This window comes from Morchella sextelata, assembly GCF_020137385.1.
Source record: "Morchella sextelata strain SCLS chromosome Unknown scls_12, whole genome shotgun sequence".
Lineage (NCBI taxonomy): Eukaryota > Fungi > Ascomycota > Pezizomycetes > Pezizales > Morchellaceae > Morchella > Morchella sextelata.
This window is the reverse complement of record NW_025408627.1, coordinates 1,142,675-1,163,244: the sequence shown is the minus strand read 5'-3', so window position 1 is coordinate 1,163,244 and position 20,570 is coordinate 1,142,675. Positions and strand designations below refer to the sequence as shown.

Below are 20,570 nucleotides of genomic sequence, written 5' to 3'. Positions count from 1 at the left end.
TGAACGATTTGGAGTAAAGAATTACCCGATTAGGCAATAAAAAGAGGCGACATTCAGTGGGCTCACCACCAAAAATGTACCAACTTTAAATTCAAACCACACCTCAACCACAACACCTAAATTAATTATCTCTCTATAGAACTGTAGAGAAGAAGCAGTAGAATTATTAAAGGAATTTAGGGGTTGTGGTGGTCGAGTAGTTGACGCTAGAAGTCGGGGCTAAAAGTGCTCCGGATATAGGCTTCCCCAGCTGTACCAGATAAAGATTACATAAGCGAGAGAATTTTAGCCCTTGATATACTGGAGCTGCGCTGCGCTTAGCAACGCCCTGAACTCACGGCTCATAGGTACTTCTAGCACTTGTTCTAGCACTTGTAGCCTAGTTTATCTTCAGCTTCGCCGTAACTCCTGCAAAGTAAATTAACGCCTTCCTTTCCTTAATTTCGAAAGGCAATCGACGAAATTAAAAAGGTCAAAACAGCAGAATTCTTTATTTGATACAGGGATATATATATATGCTTTGTTAGGTCATATTCTTCATGTGAAGTTGTCTAGAAACCTCCCGAATTGTCAAGTCTCTACATTCAAGCTTGAGTTGCGTAGCACGATGATGACTCAAGGATAACTAAGCAAATGCTGAGCGACTATGCCCACTTAAACTTCAGGGCACATGTAGTCTATCTAGTCTCGATAAACTCAGATACTTTGTCGGATTCTTAGCCCTGCATCGCTAATACGTAATTTCGAGCTAAATCCTATCAGCCCCAGGGTGTTTTTACGTTAATTAGGCAATTAGGGTACCCCCTAGGCCTTAACCCGCACGTACGCGTACCAACCGCACCCCTGACCCTAATCCTGGGAGTCTGGCGCGAGACTTTTATCTACTCGCGCGGCCGAGTTTCGACTTACTCACGTGACGCTATTTAACAGGTTTTTGCGTTGCTCATAGGTCATGTGATTAAGTCGAAACTCGGCCGCGCGAGTACATATTCCCACTTGTTTCCCATATCTGGTGGTTGTGCTATTGGATTTGTTGCGTTGCGTCCTGGCCTTCGCCGATCCATAGATAAGTCAAGTTTTCTCAGGCCCACGTTCAAGTTTGTGGAGCCTTTCTTTTTCTTCAAGCAGACAGAGCTGGAATTTTATAGTACATACATAATTCGTCTCAGCGGATAGTCACACTGACATTGAGATCCCCTGATCTTGTATCCTTCATACAGTTGCCCTAAGTATGATTCTGTGTGGAATTCAGATTTAGATCACTAGAATCTGTTCGTTACAGAAGAACTTGTGACATTAAGAACTGAGCAACTAATCGTGAAGGTACTGTAATATATCGCCTCTTCTCGAGTGTTTCTTTTATCACAACTTCTATTCTAGTAAGTTAGCTAACACGATTTATATCCGGTCTGACGGCCTAAGGAATACGAGACTTCTAGTGGATCCCTTAACAATTGGTTGGGGGAAAGATTTGAAAATGGCCATTCTTGGTGATTCTGACTGAGGTCACTGTGCGGCGAAAACCGCGATAGTCTGATTCAGTGAATATTTGTGCATGATCTTCAGTAAAGCAATTCCAAAATACTACATGTAAGTTCTGCAGAACTGAGAAAATAATTACAATCTTTGTGATATACTCAAACTCCACTCGATACACTGTTACTATAGTTAGAATTTGGCTCTTGTGTGTGTGGGTTGAATGATTACCTGGATTTAAGAATAAACCGGTTCTCTACCCTTAACTTTGCTCAGGCAATATTTAATTCACTGTTACCACAACCTGAACAGGTAATTGGGAATCAAAACGGCCACCTAGAAACCTGGAGGAAAAAGGAAAGAAAAAAAAGTAAGGTAAATAGTAAAAACAGAACTAACGAAATGACCAAACACCCCCATTGTCCTCATGGCTAAAGCTCGGACTAATACTAACTACAGAGAAAGACCCTCAAGATACCTAGTTGCAGCTTCAACCGCTTCGTCAACCTTCTCAATGTTACTCCCAATACCTTGGGAAGTCGCACCCTTCCCTCCAGCCTTACCACCAACCACTTCGGAGACTTTATCAGCCCAATCTTTTGCTGAGGTTTTCTTTGCAAATTCCTACAAGACAAGTCAGCCACGTAGAGATTCTCGTTGGATGAAATAGCATAATTTTACCTCAGAAACATAGCAAGCATGGATAACCTTGCCATTCGCACCCTGATCGACAGTATCCGCAGCGAAAAGATAGACGGTCTTATCCTTATTTTTACTCTGAACGTGCTTGATCGCATCACTCACTGCCTTTGAGTTTGCGCTGATTGGTAGTTTTGCTATGAGATACTTCTTATCGCTATTGTCTTTGAAGTACTCGGTGACTATCTCAACAGCCTTCTTCAATTCAGCCTTTTGTTTTCCCTTTTGGTCATCAAGCATCTGTTTATGAATCTTTGCGAAGCGCTCCTTCAGCTGACTCTTCTTAACAGCACTGATATAAAGATTGTTAAGATCCGCCTGGGTTTGTTTGATTTGTGCTTCCTTTGAAGCACTAGCAGGCATCTTCTCGAGGGTCTTTATTCGCGCCTCAAACTCGGCAGCAATGCGTTGAACTTCGTGGGCATCTTCACCGGTAACAGCAACTATTCGGCGAATACCTTTTGCGATACCATTCTCCTCAAGGATGATAAGATCTTTGATATCTCCAGTCTTTTGGACGTGAGTACCACCGCAGAACTCGATGGAAACCTTCCTCCACTGAGGGTTTTTGACATCCGCTAAAAGATCTTCGACCTGTACTCCGACAGAGACAACACGAACTGGGTCAGGGTAAATTTCCCCAAAGACAGCCCGAACTCCCTCAATCTCGCGGGCGGAAGCAAGAGGAACGTCCATAGCATAAACCTCGAGATTTTGTCGAATATAATCCGTTGAGATTTTCTCTATTTGCTCAAGTTCCGCGTCGGTAACACCGGTTTTATGTGAGAAATCAAAACGGAGCTTTTCCGACGAAACAAGGGATCCCCTCTGATCGATACCCTCGCCAAGAACCTCGCGGAGAGCGTAGTTAAGGACGTGAGTACCAGTATGGTTATTGCGGATAGGCCAACGGCGAAGCTCGTCATACTCACAAATGACCTCGTCAAGAACTGAAAACGAGCCATATTTCATGAAGCCGGTATGCAAAACATATCCTGCGTACATCTGCACATTCTGAATATCAAGTTCAGCTTGTCCGTCAATAAGAATCTTTCCGGTGTCGTATTCTTGGCCACCTTGCTCCGCATAAAAGTTGGTTTTGTCAACAATAAGACCAATCTGGGCGTCTTCGGGTATGTCTTTCGTGCTTTCAACGAATTGCTTGTTGTAGTATATAGCTTTGATTTGGCTAGTAATATTTCCCCGCCCTACGGAAGTATTAGTTCTATTTTCGACTATTAGTGGCACACTACTCACCATATTTATATTGGTCATCCGTTTTAGGAACGTTCTTCATCATTTCCAGTTTACCAAGATCATGCACATCTAGCTTAAGAAGCTCGGCTTCACCCGCCTTCTTCCTGCCCTTACTAGCTTCCTTACTTTCGGCTTTTGCTTTCTCGAACTCAGCTTCATCGATTTCCAGCGCGCTCTCCTCGGCCATAATCCTTGTGAGGTCGACTGGAAAACCAAAGGTGTCGTACAAACGCCAAAGGTCGGTACCATTGAGTGTTTTTGAGCCTTTAAGTTTGGTCTGTTGAGCGTAGTGTGCAAACATCTTTTCACCTCTGTCAAGAGTGCGAGAAAAAGATTCCTCCTCTTCGTTTAACACCTCCTTGACATCGGTCTCCTTTCTTCTAATCTCCGGGAAAACTTCACCCTGATTGAAATATTAGAGAAATTTTAATAGGCCAGTGATCGGGGGTATTACCATTTGATGAATAAGAGTCGGTACCAGCCGGGAAAAGAATTCACCGATTGGAACATCGAAGTATCTTCGAGCATATCTAGCACCTCTTCTCAAGATACGCCTTACAACGTATCCGCGCCCTTCATTGTTGGGAACTCCCCCATCCGAGATAGCAAATGTGAGTGTTCGGACGTGGTCTGCAATCACTCGATACGCAGTATCAATTCCATCCTTATCGTCTTCCCCGAAAGCACCAGTATATGGTCTTGCACTAGTGAGCTCTTGGATCGTCTTAAAGAGTGGCGTGAATACATCGGTATCATAATTGGATGACTTGTCCTGCAGGATAGAAACTAAGCGTTCAAAACCCATACCAGTGTCAACATGCTTGTTTGGTAAAGACCGTAGAGACCGATCAGCTTCGCGGTTGTATTGAATAAAGACGTTATTCCAGATCTCAAGCACATTTGGGTCGTCTTGATTGACGAGGTGAGCAGCATTGCGCCCTCCAATGCGATCGTAGTGAACTTCACTGCAGGGACCGCATGGGCCCTGGTCTCCCATCTCCCAGAAATTGTCCTTCATGTTCCCTGGAAGAATATGATCATCAGCAACACCCACGGATTTCCAAAGTTCTTTTGATTCAAGATCCGGCTCGAGCCCCCCAGCCTTATCCCCCTCGAAGTATGTCACGTATAACCTATCGGGATCGAGTTTGTAAACTTTAGTAAGGAGCTCCCAGGAAAAAGCGATAGCCTCCTTCTTGAAATAGTCGCCAAAAGACCAATTCCCGAGCATCTCAAAGAAAGTCTAACATCATAGGTTTAAATCAATCTCCGCGCAGATACAACTTGGCTTAAGAAAAACTTACATGATGGTAGCTATCTTTCCCAACATCGTCTAAATCATTGTGCTTGCCGCCTTTTTATTTATTAGATATGTTTCATCAGATTATTGAATTCGTAGCTGGATACTGACCAGCTCTAATACACTGCAATTGGGCGTTAGTTTCTTGAAATGTTTAGAATGTGGAATACAGAAGATTGGAGCGCAGTGAATAGACGATTAATCAAATAGATTGCAAATTATAAGCGAGTTAAAAGAGTTGAAAAAGCTCACCTTTTGAGTATTGACGGCACGTTTCAAAGTTGCGAAATCCGATGCAGGGTCCACAGTTCCGAGAAAGATAGCCTTGAATTGATTCATGCCCGCGTTGGCGAACAGCAAGGTTGGATCGGACAGAGGCACAACGGACGAAGAAGGCACTTTTTTAGAAGAAAGAAAAATTGAGTTCAAATATTAGCCTTTCACGATCACGAGCAACACAATAATATTGGAAAACCAACCAACAGTGTGACCATTTTTTCTGAAGTATTCAATAAAGGTTTCCCTTACACGACGAGCAGGCCATTCCACCTCGGAAGGTCCGACGGGAACGGAGGAGACCATGGTACGAAAGAGACGATGCGGAACAAGGAATGTAGTTGAGGAGGGGTGAGGGAGGGGTTGTCGCTGGTAGTTGGTGGGGTTAATCAGAGAAGCTCTTCTCCCATGCAACACCGCAAAATTAGAAGAACCGACAAAAGATGGACGGCAGTGAGTCAACGATAAGGATACTTGTACCCTACGTCCTCGAGAAATCATCAAGACCTGTTTGCCACTTTGTTTCAAAATCGAATTGGGAAAAAGTAAAGCCCACAAAGATTATCCAATTATGGTCAATTAAGCCGGCGCATAACATCGGTACTAGATTTTCAATCACATTAAAACCCCTAACCCATCTAGCTACGGCTTGGCACCCATTCTCGACTGAAGTTGTTGATGCCACCTGTGATCATCTCAGCAATACTTTACTCTACTGCTGATGATATATAAATACATAGTACGTATTATAACCCTGTATAAGCCCTCCGTTTCCCTCTCCTTTGTGCAGCATACGAATTATCTACCTGCTATACAGACCGAATCTCATACACAGACTATTTTCCTGAAATTCATCTCACAGCCATGAGACCTTCCTGGCTCGCCCTCTTTTTCGGAATTCCTGCCCTCGTGGTTAGTGCAACGCACAGCATCCCCGACAAACATCCTACTAAGGAGTCATCATCAGATTTGATCTGTCATGACACAAACTGCTATTCCAAACACTTTGTTCCAACGAATGAATTCCAGATCATTCACGATGATCAAGTGGTACCCCTTGGTCTTCATTATAGACTCAACGTCGAGACGGGCTTGAAAGAGGCAAAAATAAATGTCGCCAGCGATTCCGATGATGATCATACTGGCGTGGTTGTTATCCCCAATAAAGATGAGGAGGCAGCGATCATAGATTCACCAAAGCCTATACCTCGAGCGCCGATTAGCCCTGATGGCGCTATAAAACCACCGTTACCCTCATCTGCTGGCGAAGCGCTCGCCTTCTCGGATTCCCTCGAAGTCCTTCTCAAGCACTCAAAATATTCAACATCTGAGATTACCCACGCTCTCCTGTCATTGGAAGATCTAGTTCACGAAATCTACTGGGGTCTTCAAGTTTCAGCTCCAAAATACGTTTCCCCTCTGCTCACCTTGGTTTCAAACTCGCCCGATCCAACTATTCGCTCAACGGCAGCTCTTGTTATCGGCAGTGCGCTCTCAAACAATCCAAAAGCACTCGCCTCTGCAACCTCGGATAGTTCGGTGAAGCTAATCAGGACACTACTTTCGTCCCTCGAAAGGGAAACCGACAACAACGTTAAGGCACGGATCTTATATGCGCTTAACCAAGCTATCAAGTCCCCCGTAACTCGCGCCGAGTTTCTCACTGGACAGGGCCTACAAACACTGCATCAACTCTTTAAGAATGGTGATTCTGAATTCATGGGCAAATCCGCTATCGTCATTGAGGACAATTTTCTCAACGAAGACATGCGATCTGACGCAGAAGTCATGAAGAAACAAGGTGGATCAACTCATTTTAATCCTGCTAGAGATGGCATCGACGAAAGGAAGTTCTGCTCGCTATTCGAGGATACTCTTCTGAAAAGCACTGAGAAAGGAATCGATAACGACGTCCAGGAGAAAATTTTTAGTGCTCTAAGTGCCTTGAAGAGGAAACATCATGGACATGCTGGGTGCAAGTCTACTGATGATTTCTTGCTATGGTTAGATACACAGGCAGATTTAGGCGGAAGATTATATGGAGATGTTGAGGAGGACGGTGATCAACAACTAAAGCTAATGGCCTTCGATAATCGCGATTTGTTTCCTTAAGTTTGGTTTCTTATTACCCTAAATAATGGTTGGTACGGCGCATGTCAAATATTTTTGAGATTCTACTCCAAATTACTGTACATAAAAAGTCTCTTCTATTGTAGAATAGAATACACGAGTAGGTATTGATCTCTGGATCACTGGTCTTTTGTACGATTTCCCAGTGCAGCGAAAGCTTGCTATAAGGGCACCTCCTATAGGGGAATCTCTATAAGGGTAGCACTTGTCGGTCCCTTTTCTTTAGTTCTCAGCACTAGCACTCTCTCTATAAGGGTAATCTCCCTGTAACGGTACCAAATTCCGGCTCTGGGCGTACCCTTATAGCAAGCTTTTGCTATATCTAGATACATGTTCTTCCGGCAGTTGTTAGATGTATAACCCTAACCCTAGTCACTTACCCAGTATGTAGCAGTGGCATGTGGTATTGGCAATGCTAGTGTGGTCAACATGGCCAGCGTGTCTCTGGGGCAGCTCAAGGTAAGGAGGTCTACGAGGCAAGATCACCTTGGGCTGCCCGGGATTGGGGCAATCATACGTTGGAGGCCTTTGTTCTGTACAAACAGAATCCCTCCTTGCATAATTAAATTTTCAGATCCACCACTACTTTTTTTCATGATTACTTGAACTTACCATTATCAAATTAAGTAAGACTTTGATCTTCTAGTAATGTCCTACACCATAACTACATATAGATTTAGTTCTTCATTTCTTCCAACAACCCACCAACGAGTACCCTAACCTTCACCAATTCTTCCTCTAACCCAACATCATTTATTCTTTTCCCCACCCATAGCCCAGTAGTCTCATTAGCACCCAAATCTTCACCCACCTCCTGTTTCTTTCTCCTTACAGTTTGAGCAAATGTACTTTCAGTACCATGTGATAACGCTACGTGCGCGACTATCTCGCATAGCAAACCCCATATGATCTTTCCTAAATCCAAATCCATTCCTTTGGCTTTTGGTGCTACCCTTTCTAACGAGTCCAAGCCTCCGGAAACTTGAAGAAATAAACTAACAAGCGTGAACGCATGCGTTACTCTCACTGGATGATGTCTTTGGGGATAGTGCACAGGGTCGACATATAAATATAGCAGCAGCGAGTGAAGCAGCGCTTGGGGCCATTTCGATAAAGGGATGTAGACGCTGTGTATGAGCTCATGATGCAGCAGTGGCAGTGGCTGTCGTTGTAGAGGCCATAATTTCGTCGTATGGAGGGTTTTTATGGCTTTTAACAAAACATCCTCCGAAGGTGTAGAAATCGCCGCCCAGGCATCATCTTCGAGATTAGAGGTGGGAACACCTGGGATATCGATAAAGACCTCTTTCAATTCGCTGACGGTTGCGGGTGACACACATTTCTGACATGAGCATGTAAAAAAATATCGTTCCTGGAGCTCTGAACGGCGACGAGAAGTCGGATTGGTGTTATCGATGTAAGAGATTGTTATTTCTTCATCCTTTGCGATTTCCCGCAGTGCCCTGACGGAAATGGTGCGGCCATCGAATACCATCACAGAGTTTGGATCGCACGAATGATTCATCAGACTTGCTAAGGGGTCAAAAGCGATACCAATTGGGTCGAAAGTAGAGTTAACGAGGGTGATGCTGTTAATCAAGAGCTATTCCATCCCTCCGTTAGCATTCTGTTAACTCACACTCTATATAACAGGCGTAGATATCCAGACCCTTGCATAGATCCCTCGGACGTCCTTCTCCCCCAAAATTGTTCCGGAATATCCATGTGCTCCTTTGGCCATTAAAGTTATCATCTCCCATTTGTCTGTCTTTCTGAATTCGCTCTCGTGGCTCTCGAGCGAATTTATCTGGCTCCATGCTTCCCCGGGAGTGGTCCATAACATGCGTATTGTAGCACGAACGGATCCGGGAAGTATACGTGGATGGAGCTTCTTAAAAATTACACATTCCACTTTGTGGAGCGCGCGCCAATCGGCTCTTTGGCAGTCCTTTGTATTTATTAATTTAGCGATTATTCGTTTCTGATGAGTTTGGCTATAGGAACATACCTTGCTACAGTACTTTACCACTCTACAGCCAGTACAATAGTTTAAAGATCTCTCATCTTCATATAAGTTCAACATTGAAGTCCCACCTCCGGCGGGTCTCCACACCATACATCGACTGCAGCATTCCGTAAGATGTATATCGTCTGGGACGGTGACGAGAGGCTCTGGTATACCAAGGACGAGCTGACCAGGTGTGATTTTAGTAGTTGCGAAGAGGCCAGTGCCCCCGAGAGAAGAAGGGTTGGTATAAATATTGATATTGTGTGTCATATTGCTGCGCTGGTTATATACAGCTTGTCTGATGTTGAATGTGTTTAGTTGCATGTTGATGTAAGTACGGTAGGTATGGTAACTGTACCTACATGTATTTAGTTATTAATCACCTCTTCTGTTTCTTACACCTCACCAAGTGAACTTTACCAGCACAGAGTTGAGTGAGTGGTTGACTGGACGATCAAAGATGCATCTTCACGTAACCGGTTTTAGTCAGCATTACTACATACTATAGATCACTGGAGCTGCGCTACGCTTAGCGACGCCCTGAAGCAAACAGTTGACTAGTAAAATAATATTTACTCTGCAAGTGCTCCTTCTCGCCTTGCAGCTTTGCGGTCAATTCTGCCTTTGCAACCGCCAATTTCGAAGGGCAATTGTCAAAATGACACTTGTGATAAATACGCTCTGTTATGTAGGTTCGTGGGTCCGTGGGTTCGGGTGTGGGGTGCTTTCGGGGAAGTTAAGTAATTCCCTCCGGCTTTAATTACCCATTGGTTATGGTGGTGGTTGGTGGGCTTAAGGAAATGGTGAGGTTGATGGTTGCTATCGTGGAGACAATACTTAATTTCATCGCAACTGATAGGACGGAGGTGGAAGATCTCTACGGGTAGGATGTCAAACCTCACCTTTAATTGGCCTACTTTAGACGCAGCTGCCCTTGAATGAGCTGAGCGAGCACGATGATGACTAAATGAAATGACTAAGCAATGCCTGGTGTCCAGTACCTGCTTAACCCTGAAGTAAACTTCAGGGCACTGGAGCTGCGCTGCGCTTAGCAACACCCTGAAGCTTTAGTATCTAATTGAGTACTCTTACTCTACAAGGGCTCGAAGTTGGGCTCTCAAGCCGCTGCGCGGCTTTCGACCCCTCCTCTCTCGCACTTGTCATACTTATATATGAGACTGCTTTTACTACCCAATTCGAAGTATGGTGCGCCCACGCATAAAGGTGACAAAAGGTGACAAGTCAGGTTTGGTTGGTGGAACAGGCTTGGTAGTAGGGTAACTGCAACCTCACCACACCTCAACTACACCTTTACGCACCCAAAGCTGGTAGGCAACAACACAACCAGTTTTCAAGAGTTAAATTCGTAATTCTGGGAGGTAATAGTCGATTAGCTTAAAAGTATATAGAAGAGTTAAAATGAATTTTTACATGCACAAATAGGGATAGGATTTGCATTTTCATTGTTAAAAAGGCTATAAATCATTATCTACTTAATTTAAAATTATTTTCAGGGTTCTATATTGTTAAGCTACGTCTTATTTACTATGTTCCCGAAGAGGAGAATAATATCTTGTGTGGTTGTTGTGCTCAAAATTATTTGGTGGGGGTGGTTGCTATGGGGCTGAGAATGATAGGGATGCAACATTATTGTCCCCTTACTCTATGCACCATAACTCTTCGAGTTTTCAAGATTAAGACAAGTCCTTTTCACAGTATCTAGCTGGATAACCTCCCAAAATTACGAATTTAACTCTTGAAAACTGGTTGTGTTGTTGCCTACCAGCTTTGGGTGCGTAAAGGTGTAGTTGAGGTGTGGTGAGGTTGCAGTTACCCTACTGCCAAGCCTGTTCCACTTTGTGATTGCTTGGCGCATTTTACATACTAAAATACCGAATTTCAAGCTTGAATAACTTTTTAACCAGGAGAGATATCAAAAATCTGGTTGGTAAAATTCTTCTTCATCACTAGTACTTCAATTTTACCAACCAGATTTTTCATAATTTATTTCGTTGGAAAGTTATTCTACCTCGACCTCGCCCCAATTTTTTGACTACCTTTATGATTGGGCGCACCATACATACATATGCATACACATAGTTTCGTCCTCAGAGTTGCAACAATCTGTTGGTGGTGGTCGTTGATTATTTTTTTCGATATCGAACAGGATAACTACATCTACATACATCATGTCGTCTTTCTCTTTGTCCACCTCCACCTATAGATCTATGCTTTGGCAATTGGCTCAGCATAGACCTCAGAGCACAATTGATGACTCAGCATTTTGGCCTTTCTCACATTTCTTCGCTTAACCCTGAAGTAAACTTCAGTGTACATGGCTTGGCGAGAATTGGTCGAGTGATTTTACATGAATCAAGGATTTGTTTTAATCCTAATCATTACTTAGTACACAGGGAATATCGAATGAGCAGTCGATTTCTTTCTCTTATTAGAGGCTGAGATCGTAGCCAATAGGAAAGCCATCAAGTGCTGATTCTAATCCAGGATAGGGAAATACCAGACCACGCAGAGTGTATGTAGAGTACTACTAATTTCATGACGATTCCGAACACGGCTGCTATTGCATGCCAGATAAAAAAGCGTCAAGCCCTCCTTTTTATATGGTACGCAGTATCGGTCGTGTTCGGAAACGCTATGAATAGACGAGTACCAGACCATTCATCCTAGCATATCGAAAGGACTCTTCGACCCAAAGTTCGAATGTAATATCGAATTTGAACAACAGGCATAATTAATTATTTTGCGAAAGAATTCTTAGGCCGTCCTTCTCGATAACCTTTCTCAAACTTCTCATGCATGGTGATTTCTCGGCAAGGCCCCTAGAAATATGCGCTGGGTATTCTGCTACCGGTACGATCATGTCAGTAGATACAAAGTGTAAGTTATTTTCTGTACGTTTACACACCATTGGTTAGGCCAACTGAACTCTCTATCTCAGTCAGCAAAATGTGTGTTTCTCCATACGCAGGTACCAAGCATATCACTGTGGCTGCCGAAACCGTCACTAGTAATATCCCGGACGAATTCACCTTCGAATTCCCGGGAGGTTTTAGTTTCGATCTTCCTGGAACGCCATAGGTCTCAGTTGGGCTAACCGCAGATAAGAATGTGATTAAGGACGATGGTGAATTTTGTCTTCTACCCTTCACTTTCGTCTTTTCCCTCGAAATTAACGTGAATGGAGATTCAGGGGTATTTGGCGGTCTATCGGACGAAACCCGAGGTCCGATAAGTATTTTTGGCGACGGCGATGGTACATGATCTATAATCTGAAGATTCAGACAAAAATCCCTATGCCCATGTGAAAGTATATGAGATCCGCTATGGCGCCGACGAAAATATTCGCCGGGAAGGACCACAGTGCTAGGTGTTATCTCTCCACTTGGTACAGCAGGCGGAACTTCTAACTGAGTGATCTTTCCCAATAAACCTTCTTTAGTGGGTAGAACTGGGGGCGACAAATGCAATGGTAATGCTTCAATAGTAGTCATACGGGGTAGTTGACCTAAGGTATCACTTCTTAGGTTATGAACTCCAAAAGATCCCACTTGCTCAACCAGTACTTGATCCAGGGGTTCGCCCTGTAAAGCACTATTAAGGGATCTGTGAAATAAAGGGTCAGGATCTTCAACCAAGAGCTTCCTTTCAAAATCGTCAGGATCTATCCTCAATTTTGAGGATGCTTCTACGAGAGATTGTAAGTCGGGAGTCGTCAGTATTGGAAACTGCAAATCCAGCATACCTCCCTCGGGAACAATTCTAGAGCCTCTTTGGACTTCGGCCATAACATAACCCGATACCCTGCTCAGAGCTTCACTTTTATCGCTCTCAGACAATGTGAATCCGCTCGTACCTGAATTCGAATGCTCACTCTCAACATGCATCCTCTCCGTATCAAATGTCGGTGGAACGTAAAAGCTAAGGCATGATTGAGAAGATGTGTTCGAGTGATAATCTGACTTTTGTAGTACTCCTAGGTAATCATAATCTACTTCGTTTCGTGGCGTATTTTGAATCTTGGATGATCTTGTTGATGTCTCTGCGCTTATATAAACTCTCCCAATAGATGAACCACTAGCCTCGGAAGCGCAAACCATTGGGGGATGAAGTTCAGAGTTACGATCATCTGATTTTGTTAAGTTCTGGGGACGTAACTTGGAAGTACTGGGCTCAAAATCATGTACTTGAGAGTGCGGTGCAGAGTTACTTGGAGCGTTTCTGGTTTCTAAACTTGGAGAGTGAGAGTGCGAGTGGGAAAGTGGACTTGGAATTCCTATCGACACTGACTTGTGATAAAGTAGCTCTGATGGTCGCGGGGAATCATTACTATGTGTTCGAGACCGAGGATTTGGACTGAGCGAGCGATGTCGAGGGATATTCCCTGTAGTAAAGCTATCCTTGGCTTTTGTAGCAGCTAAACCTAGATTGTTTGGAGCTGTTACAGAGCGTTTTAAAGGGGGAGAATGCATCTCCAGCTTTAACATATGATGTTTTGTATTGAAGTGGCTGATACGTTGCTAAAAGGGTAGAATAGGAACAAATCCAAAAGACGGTATTCAGAGGGGCCACAGAGAGGAGCAGCGATAAAACGGTTCCTTCGATCTTTTAGGCCTATGATTGCTTATATTGGCAGAATATGATTCGATAGATGAAGACTGGTCAATACCTTGACGCTGTTCATTCCAGGAGAGGGGGTAGTAAGCAATTCTTTTTTCTGAAAGGAAAAGAAATGATAGAGTACAGGATTTAGATGTTCCTAGGAAGAAATCTAGACTATCCAATTGAACAAGTATGTTTTGAGTGTTTTCACCACGGCTTATGATTACATGTACTAGCACGCCGGAAAGAACAAATCATTCCTCCCCAGAAACATCTCCACTCTCTTTATCCAAATCCATATCACCCATATCATCCCATAAATTTACATATTCCATTCCATCCGCTATTACATCGCTCTCCTCATCACTCCCACTACCAGAGCTGTCTGTATCCGTCATCTCATCCTCGTCCTCGTCATCATTCTCGTTATATTCCCCGTTTTCTTCTCGTCTACCCCCCTCTGCATCAATGATCAATTCTTCCACCTGACCTTCATCAAATCCATGGTGCTTTAGACTCCTCAAATGTACTTTTAAATCGTAAATTCTAACGAATCTATAATCGCAATTGTCGACAACACATTCGATATTCCTCCCGCTTTCTTCGTACCCCATGCCGGTAAGCTGTTGAATAAGATTCGGTTTCTTGGTGGATCTACCGCGTGGCTTTCTGCAGGGCTTTCTGCGACCGGAATGATGGTTTTCGATGTGTATTTGGAGCTGAGATTTATAGCCATAGGTTTTGGGACAGTCTACGCAGGCGAAAGGGCGAAGGTCCTCGTGTACTCGACGGACGTGAACTTTTAGTGCATGTTTCTAAATTAAAAGGCCATGAGTAATTGGACACTAAAAGTTATGGATGACCATACCTTTGTGAAACCCGTGCCACATTGCTCACAAATATGATGTCTTCTCTCTTCTAGAAGGGCACCATGAGTGTTTGCGATGTGGACTTTTAGATTTCTGGCGTTCTTAAAAGTGTAACGGCATTGAACACAGGTAGGAGGATGCATGTGTATTGTGTGACGGCGAAGCTCTAGATATGTTTTAAACCCGATTTTACCCTGCAACCTGGCAGTTTCAGGATAAAATATTTTCTCCACTGGTTTGGTGACAAGCATGGAACGAACCACTGGAAAGGGGGTGGAGGATTCTGGACTGAGATTTTCAACAATTCCACCATTACAAAGATCTGGATTTCCTGTTGATGTTTTGTTGCCTTCTTGCTCTGTTCCTTGCCTTGGCGTGACAATAATTTCTTCCCCAGGCGCTGGCTCGGGTCCTTTTTCGCCTTCTGTATAAGCACTGCACATGGCACAGGTATAGAGTGCTGGTATTAAGCCCTTATGAACTTTATCTATGTGACCTCCCAATTTTCCTTTGGTATCAAAAGCAGCCGTACACCCATGCTCGGGATTTTCTACGTCCTTATACGTGCATCCCCATGGTAATAATTTAAGGTGCACCTCGCGGATATGACGCCGTAATGGACCACGTTTCCGAAATCCTTCCGAGCATGGAGGATAGTCTGTACACTACGGTTGAATTTAGTCAGCCAAGGGCCCATCACGGAAGCAACCTTAACTTACCACATGAGGGAGACTTTTCATATGACTCTCTAAATGCCTATTTAAATGTTGATTTGTGGTGAAAGTTGCCCCACACTCTCTAGGTTCCTTCCCATCACCATTATTTTGCTCGATGGCACCTCCGGGTGCCTTCCTCTTAAACCCAAAAGCACCCCGATCTTCCTCGTTTCCGGGAACAATCATAAATGTGCATTTAAATGATTTTTCTTTCGTATGCAATGCTTTTACATGGGCCTTTAGGTGCGAATTTCGTAAAAACCTTTTATCGCAATTCTCTGGATCCGCAGTGCATATGTAAGGTCTTTCCCCGGTGTGAGAACGAATATGCTCCTCAAGGCGACATGGCTTCGTGAATGTTTTCCCGCAGTCTGGGTAAGGACATGAATTTACTATTTACCCCTCTTATTAGTTTGGTTCATACTATAAATTGCGGAAGGAAAAGGCAGGAAAAGTTTATGGATTTTTTACCACCTTTCGTAGATGCTTTCCTTTTCTTTGCTACTAGATTAGGCTCTGCCGGCGCTGAGCGCTTCGGTGGGGGATTGAGGACCATGATTTCTTCTGAAGCTTGGCTAGTGGCGTTAACACTCCCTACTATCTTTATTGAGATTATGAAGGTTTTATCATGGGCAAGTTTTGAATTGGAGATTTATGTACGTGCGCACAGTTGGGCAAATAAAGTGATGTGCGACTTAAAAAAAAAAGATCTAAGGTAAGCTAAGCTAAGCTAAGCTAAGATAAGTTGGGATAATATGGGATAAGATAAGATAAGATAAGATAAGATAAGGTCTTGATATCTACATGTATCTATGCATGAGGCCAGTCACCGCAGCCACGATAAACCTATAGATTAATATAGCCTTTGGCCACAGTCTCGGTGGTGGTAAAGAACATTTAGTAGAGTACTGTGAGATCCGGTTATGTACATGTATGTATGACTGATATGACACAGGACAGGCCATGAAGTTGATCCGTTAAACATTAGATTAAACCTGTCCGCGCGTAAAGAAATAAATGATTAGGTACTATCGAGTTTGATTCATTAGTATTAAACTCATCGATATCTATTTGCGGTTCTTTCGCAGGCTAGAACGCTATGACAAGGTTTATAACCATAGGTTGAATTAGGACATAGATAGGATGACCTTTGTTATATAAGCACCAGTAGCCAGACCTCCCCTCATCATCACCCACCACCAATCATCAAAGACTCATTCCACACAAACATCAAATACAAACAATGTCAAGCTCCACACAAAAGCTCACAGAAGAGGAAATCGACCGTCTCGTCGCCACGGCAATAAAAGATGCCGCGCATCGGCGTATGGAAATTCTCGACATCGCACGCGAAGCCGGAATCAATGCACCGCTCTCTGTTATCGAGGCTGCATTCGAGTCAAGGGGGTTCGGGAGATATCCAGAGACAAAAGTGACGAAGGAAGAGTTTGAACTTATCAAAGCGGGGAAACATTGGAGTCAGACCGAGGAAGGGAAGGCATGGGCAAAGGCAAACTCAGAAGTCAGGGATGCATCAGGAAATATCATCAAGCCTGCTGGTGAGTACAGGTATCAAAGGCCCCACATTATACTGAAAAATTGAAACTCAATATAAATGTGTAATACTCTTTGGCTGATCCGGACTATCCCTAGGAACTGGTGCACCTACACACCTAAATGGCTAAACAGATTGGGCCATTGTGATGAGGGACAGCTTGGGCAGTTTAAAAATATCTATTAACATTGTTCAATCATCTATGAATTCCAAGTCTCTCCAACCGTGATCATGTATTTCGAGAAGCTAAAGGAAATGAAAGGGATATGGATACCAAGCTCTCTCCCCCGGTGACTACTAGTAGAGATCATCTTAACCTCTACTCTACTACATGATGTATGTAATCCGGATCCATGGACTCGACCCAAAGCTTTCTTCTAGCTAGTGTAGCTTAACCACTAAGGTCCTATCAGCCGGGTAACCCAATACATACATGTACCTACATGTAGGTACAGTGTTGTACTTTTTTTTGGGGGGGGATAAAAATAAACTTTTTTCTATACAGCATGAGGTAAAATTATTGTAGAAGTATGGGAAGAGTCCTATTGGCCGAGTCAGCCACCTAAACCCTGTTTTTAGACCCTTGTTTCTACAATAATTCTACCTCTCGCTGTATAACCCGTAGAGAGAAAAGTTTGAACCCAATGGCCGGATTTGTTGATTATTGATGCCCGGCGCCATAACAGGCAGAATTATGACGTTAAATGAGGGGAGGAAACATGTAGGAAGTATTTCTGAAGCTGAGACAATCCCCTTGTTGCAGGCCAACTCTTGAGCCGCACTACACTAGTGGCAACCCAGACTCAAGAAAAAAATTCCGCGACTCTCTCTCTTCCCGCCAATAACCAACACCAACTACATTGTACTTTATCAAAAAGCAGAAAATAATAAACTTCATAATGGGCCGGATCAAGAAGAAGGGTAACAAACCCCGTTCACCCCTTACAGCACAATCCGTTCCACAAAATTGGACCGCGGCTTGGGCTTTCAATTTTCCTGACCGAGACCTTTTTTTACTAACCTGTGCTGCATAGGTGTTGCCGGCAATGCGAAAAACTTCATAACTAGAACAAAAGCGGTCCGTAAGCTCCAGGTTTCTCTGCCTGATTTCCGAAGATTGTGTATTTTCAAAGGTACGCAAAAATTCTTCGAATTGGGCAAGGAATTAGGCTTACTGATATATTGTATGAAGGAATCTACCCCCGTGAACCTCGGAATAAAAGAAAGGCAAACAAGGGCTCTACCGCCGCCACTACATTCTACTACGTATGTTAAAAGTAATGCTGTATATTCTCAGGGTCTAATTCTAATACATTTGCCTATAGACAAAAGATATTCAATATCTACTTCACGAGCCCGTCCTCGAAAAATTTCGCGAACACAAAGCCTTCGCCAAAAAGCTCAACAAAGCCCTCGGCCGTGGGGACTATTCCGATGCAAAGCGTCTCGAGACTAATAACAAGCCCCAAGTTAAACTTGACCATATCGTCAAAGAGCGCTACCCCACCTTCACTGACGCACTCCGTGATCTTGACGATGCAGTTTCTATGTTGTTTCTTTTTGCCAACCTTCCAACTAATCACAATCTCAACCCCGAGACTATTGCAACATGCGAGAGGCTTTCCAATGAGTGGCAGCACTACATCATCCGCACGCGTTCATTGAGAAAGAGTTTCCTATCGATCAAGGGAATATACTACCAGGCAGAGATTCAAGGGCAAGAGATTCTGTGGCTAGTACCATATAAGTTTGCGCAGAATGTTCCTGTAGATGTTGATTTCAGGGTTATGGGCACGTTCGTTGAATTCTACAGCACTTTGGTTGGATTTGTGCTTTTCAGACTTTACACCAAGGAAGGCCTCGTGTATCCACCAAAATTCGACGCAGATGCAGACTCGAAGGGTGCGGGACTAAGGGCGTTTAGCCTGGAGGCAAAAGGTGTTGGCCTTCTACTGGCTGCTGGAAATGATAAAAGCAATACCAAGGCGATGTCGAGGCAGCTTGCTACACTTAACGAGAAGATCGCTTCGCTTGAACAGAAGGATGAGGAAGATCCTGTTGAGACCACTACACTGGAAGAAGATTCTGTGATGGGGGAGAGTACTATTGACACCTTTAAGCCTGTCGCCACTGGCGCAGATGTGCTGCTACAACCTCACATGAGCAATGTTGGGACCTCAGGATCTCAAGATCCAGCAAACCTCTTTGCGCCATTCACCTTCTTCCTCTCCCGCGAGACTCCAAGACAACCACTTGAGTTCCTTTTGAGATCGTTCGGATGTAAGAGAATTGGATGGGATTTGGTTCTCGGAGAGGGTGCATTCACTGAGAACGAGAATGATCCATTAATCACTCACCAGATTGTTGATCGTCCCCCCGCTAAGCAAGTTGCACTCCCGCTCATGCCAATTGATGGCGATGAAGAAATGGCAGATGCATCCAAGGCCAAGAAAGTCAATGGAAGGATTCCGGGACGCATTTACGTGCAGCCGCAGTATATCTGGGATTGTGTTAATATCGGGAGACTACTTTCGCCTGCCGAGTACGGCCCTGGAGCTCTCTTACCTCCTCACTTGAGTCCATGGGTCAAGATCGACGAAAAGACATATGATCCTACCGCACCTAATGTCGCCGACGAGGAAATGAGCGAGGATGAGGAAGACGATATCGAGGGTGGGATGGAAGTGGATCTGGAAAGTGGAGATGAGGAAGACGAACACGAAGCGATCGAAGTGGGCGCATTGGAGGAGGAAGAGCCAGAGTCTGAGGATGAAGAGGAGAAGGCGCAGCAAGAGCATCAGCGGGAATTGGAAGCAGAGGCAGCAGGTATCAAATTGCCAGCCGGAGAAAAGAAGAAGAAGAAGGAGAAGAAGAAGAGTAGGCAAGAGAGAGAAGAGGAGGAGCAAAAGGAAATGCAAAAGATAATGATGTCCAGAAGAAAGCGTAAGTTGTATGAGAAGATGCAGTTCTCAAACAAGAAGAAGGAAGAGGAAGTTGAGAATCTAAGGGAGAAACGAAGAAAAATTGAGAAAGAGAAGAAGAAGGGGAAGGGGGTTTAGTTTCTTTTCAAAGGTAAAAGCTGGTATCATTTTTTTCTCTTTTGATCGACCTGTACTATACAATACAAAACACTTAGCGGAGGAATTGTTTACGAATAATGGATAAATAAAAGCATTTGATTCTTCTACCTACTACGTACTTTGCATTCATTTATTTTATACGTAATTGCACACAGTACCAAAAATAGGTGTACTTACTTCAGTATTCCCGTTAATAGGCCAGTAATGCAGCAAGAATACGGTATTGATACGGTATTCTTTTTGAAATGCCGATTTAATTCCGCAGTCCTGTGGTAATGGTTTCACCTCGTTTTCTCATACTGTACGTAAGTAAATCCAGTACCGATAGGGACCAGATATTGGCGCCGTATTTCAGAGAGGCGAAATTATACAGCGCTGTGCGTTGCATACATAATAATATGATGTTTATTTGCTAGTTTTCTGCTGAGGGGGATTACATGTAGTGCCATAGGTACTTTCTCATGATAAAGTCCATGGTCGTTGATTGGCTAAAGCAACCGCCATAAGCGAGTGTATCGGTGGCGTAGGTCCCAACCCATGGCTATACAGTACCTCACTACTAGTATGCCGGACGGTCAAGATTT

General features: G+C 43.8%; 7 protein-coding genes across 7 annotated transcripts; 3 read left to right on the top strand and 4 right to left on the bottom strand.

The window, feature by feature from the left end:
* Positions 1-1,929: 1,929 nt before the first annotated feature.
* Positions 1,930-5,509, bottom strand: H6S33_002193 (uncharacterized protein; the record flags this gene model as incomplete). The annotated part of the gene is made up of 8 exons (XM_044833554.1): positions 1,930-2,100; positions 2,158-3,383; positions 3,433-3,835; positions 3,887-4,675; positions 4,737-4,786; positions 4,844-4,856; positions 4,985-5,130; positions 5,212-5,509. 8 exons carry the CDS (start codon positions 5,507-5,509, stop codon positions 1,930-1,932), a joined length of 3,096 nt encoding a protein of 1,031 aa, XP_044693336.1.
* Positions 5,510-5,872: 363 nt separating this feature from the next.
* On the top strand, positions 5,873-7,120 carry H6S33_002192 (uncharacterized protein; the record flags this gene model as incomplete). The annotated part of the gene is made up of 1 exon (XM_044833553.1): positions 5,873-7,120. One exon carries the CDS (start codon positions 5,873-5,875, stop codon positions 7,118-7,120), a length of 1,248 nt encoding a protein of 415 aa, XP_044693335.1.
* Positions 7,121-7,814: 694 nt separating this feature from the next.
* H6S33_002191 (uncharacterized protein) lies at positions 7,815-8,879 on the bottom strand (the record flags this gene model as incomplete). Its single annotated transcript, XM_044833551.1, has 2 exons — positions 7,815-8,741; positions 8,808-8,879. The coding sequence occupies 2 exons, from the start codon at positions 8,877-8,879 to the stop codon at positions 7,815-7,817; spliced, it is 999 nt and encodes a 332-aa protein (XP_044693334.1).
* A 3,019-nt stretch (positions 8,880-11,898) lies between these two features.
* On the bottom strand, positions 11,899-13,491 carry H6S33_002190 (uncharacterized protein; the record flags this gene model as incomplete). The annotated part of the gene is made up of 7 exons (XM_044833550.1): positions 11,899-12,008; positions 12,073-12,096; positions 12,197-12,231; positions 12,310-12,329; positions 12,386-12,852; positions 12,910-13,293; positions 13,455-13,491. 7 exons carry the CDS (start codon positions 13,489-13,491, stop codon positions 11,899-11,901), a joined length of 1,077 nt encoding a protein of 358 aa, XP_044693333.1.
* A 529-nt stretch (positions 13,492-14,020) lies between these two features.
* On the bottom strand, positions 14,021-15,907 carry H6S33_002189 (uncharacterized protein; the record flags this gene model as incomplete). The annotated part of the gene is made up of 4 exons (XM_044833549.1): positions 14,021-14,581; positions 14,635-15,300; positions 15,355-15,743; positions 15,823-15,907. The coding sequence occupies 4 exons, from the start codon at positions 15,905-15,907 to the stop codon at positions 14,021-14,023; spliced, it is 1,701 nt and encodes a 566-aa protein (XP_044693332.1).
* A 687-nt stretch (positions 15,908-16,594) lies between these two features.
* On the top strand, positions 16,595-17,327 carry H6S33_002188 (uncharacterized protein; the record flags this gene model as incomplete). The annotated part of the gene is made up of 4 exons (XM_044833548.1): positions 16,595-16,910; positions 17,005-17,010; positions 17,208-17,242; positions 17,310-17,327. 4 exons carry the CDS (start codon positions 16,595-16,597, stop codon positions 17,325-17,327), a joined length of 375 nt encoding a protein of 124 aa, XP_044693331.1.
* A 478-nt stretch (positions 17,328-17,805) lies between these two features.
* Positions 17,806-19,965, top strand: H6S33_002187 (uncharacterized protein; the record flags this gene model as incomplete). The annotated part of the gene is made up of 4 exons (XM_044833547.1): positions 17,806-17,827; positions 17,941-18,039; positions 18,099-18,172; positions 18,232-19,965. The coding sequence occupies 4 exons, from the start codon at positions 17,806-17,808 to the stop codon at positions 19,963-19,965; spliced, it is 1,929 nt and encodes a 642-aa protein (XP_044693330.1).
* Between the last annotated feature and the right edge of the window lie 605 nt (positions 19,966-20,570).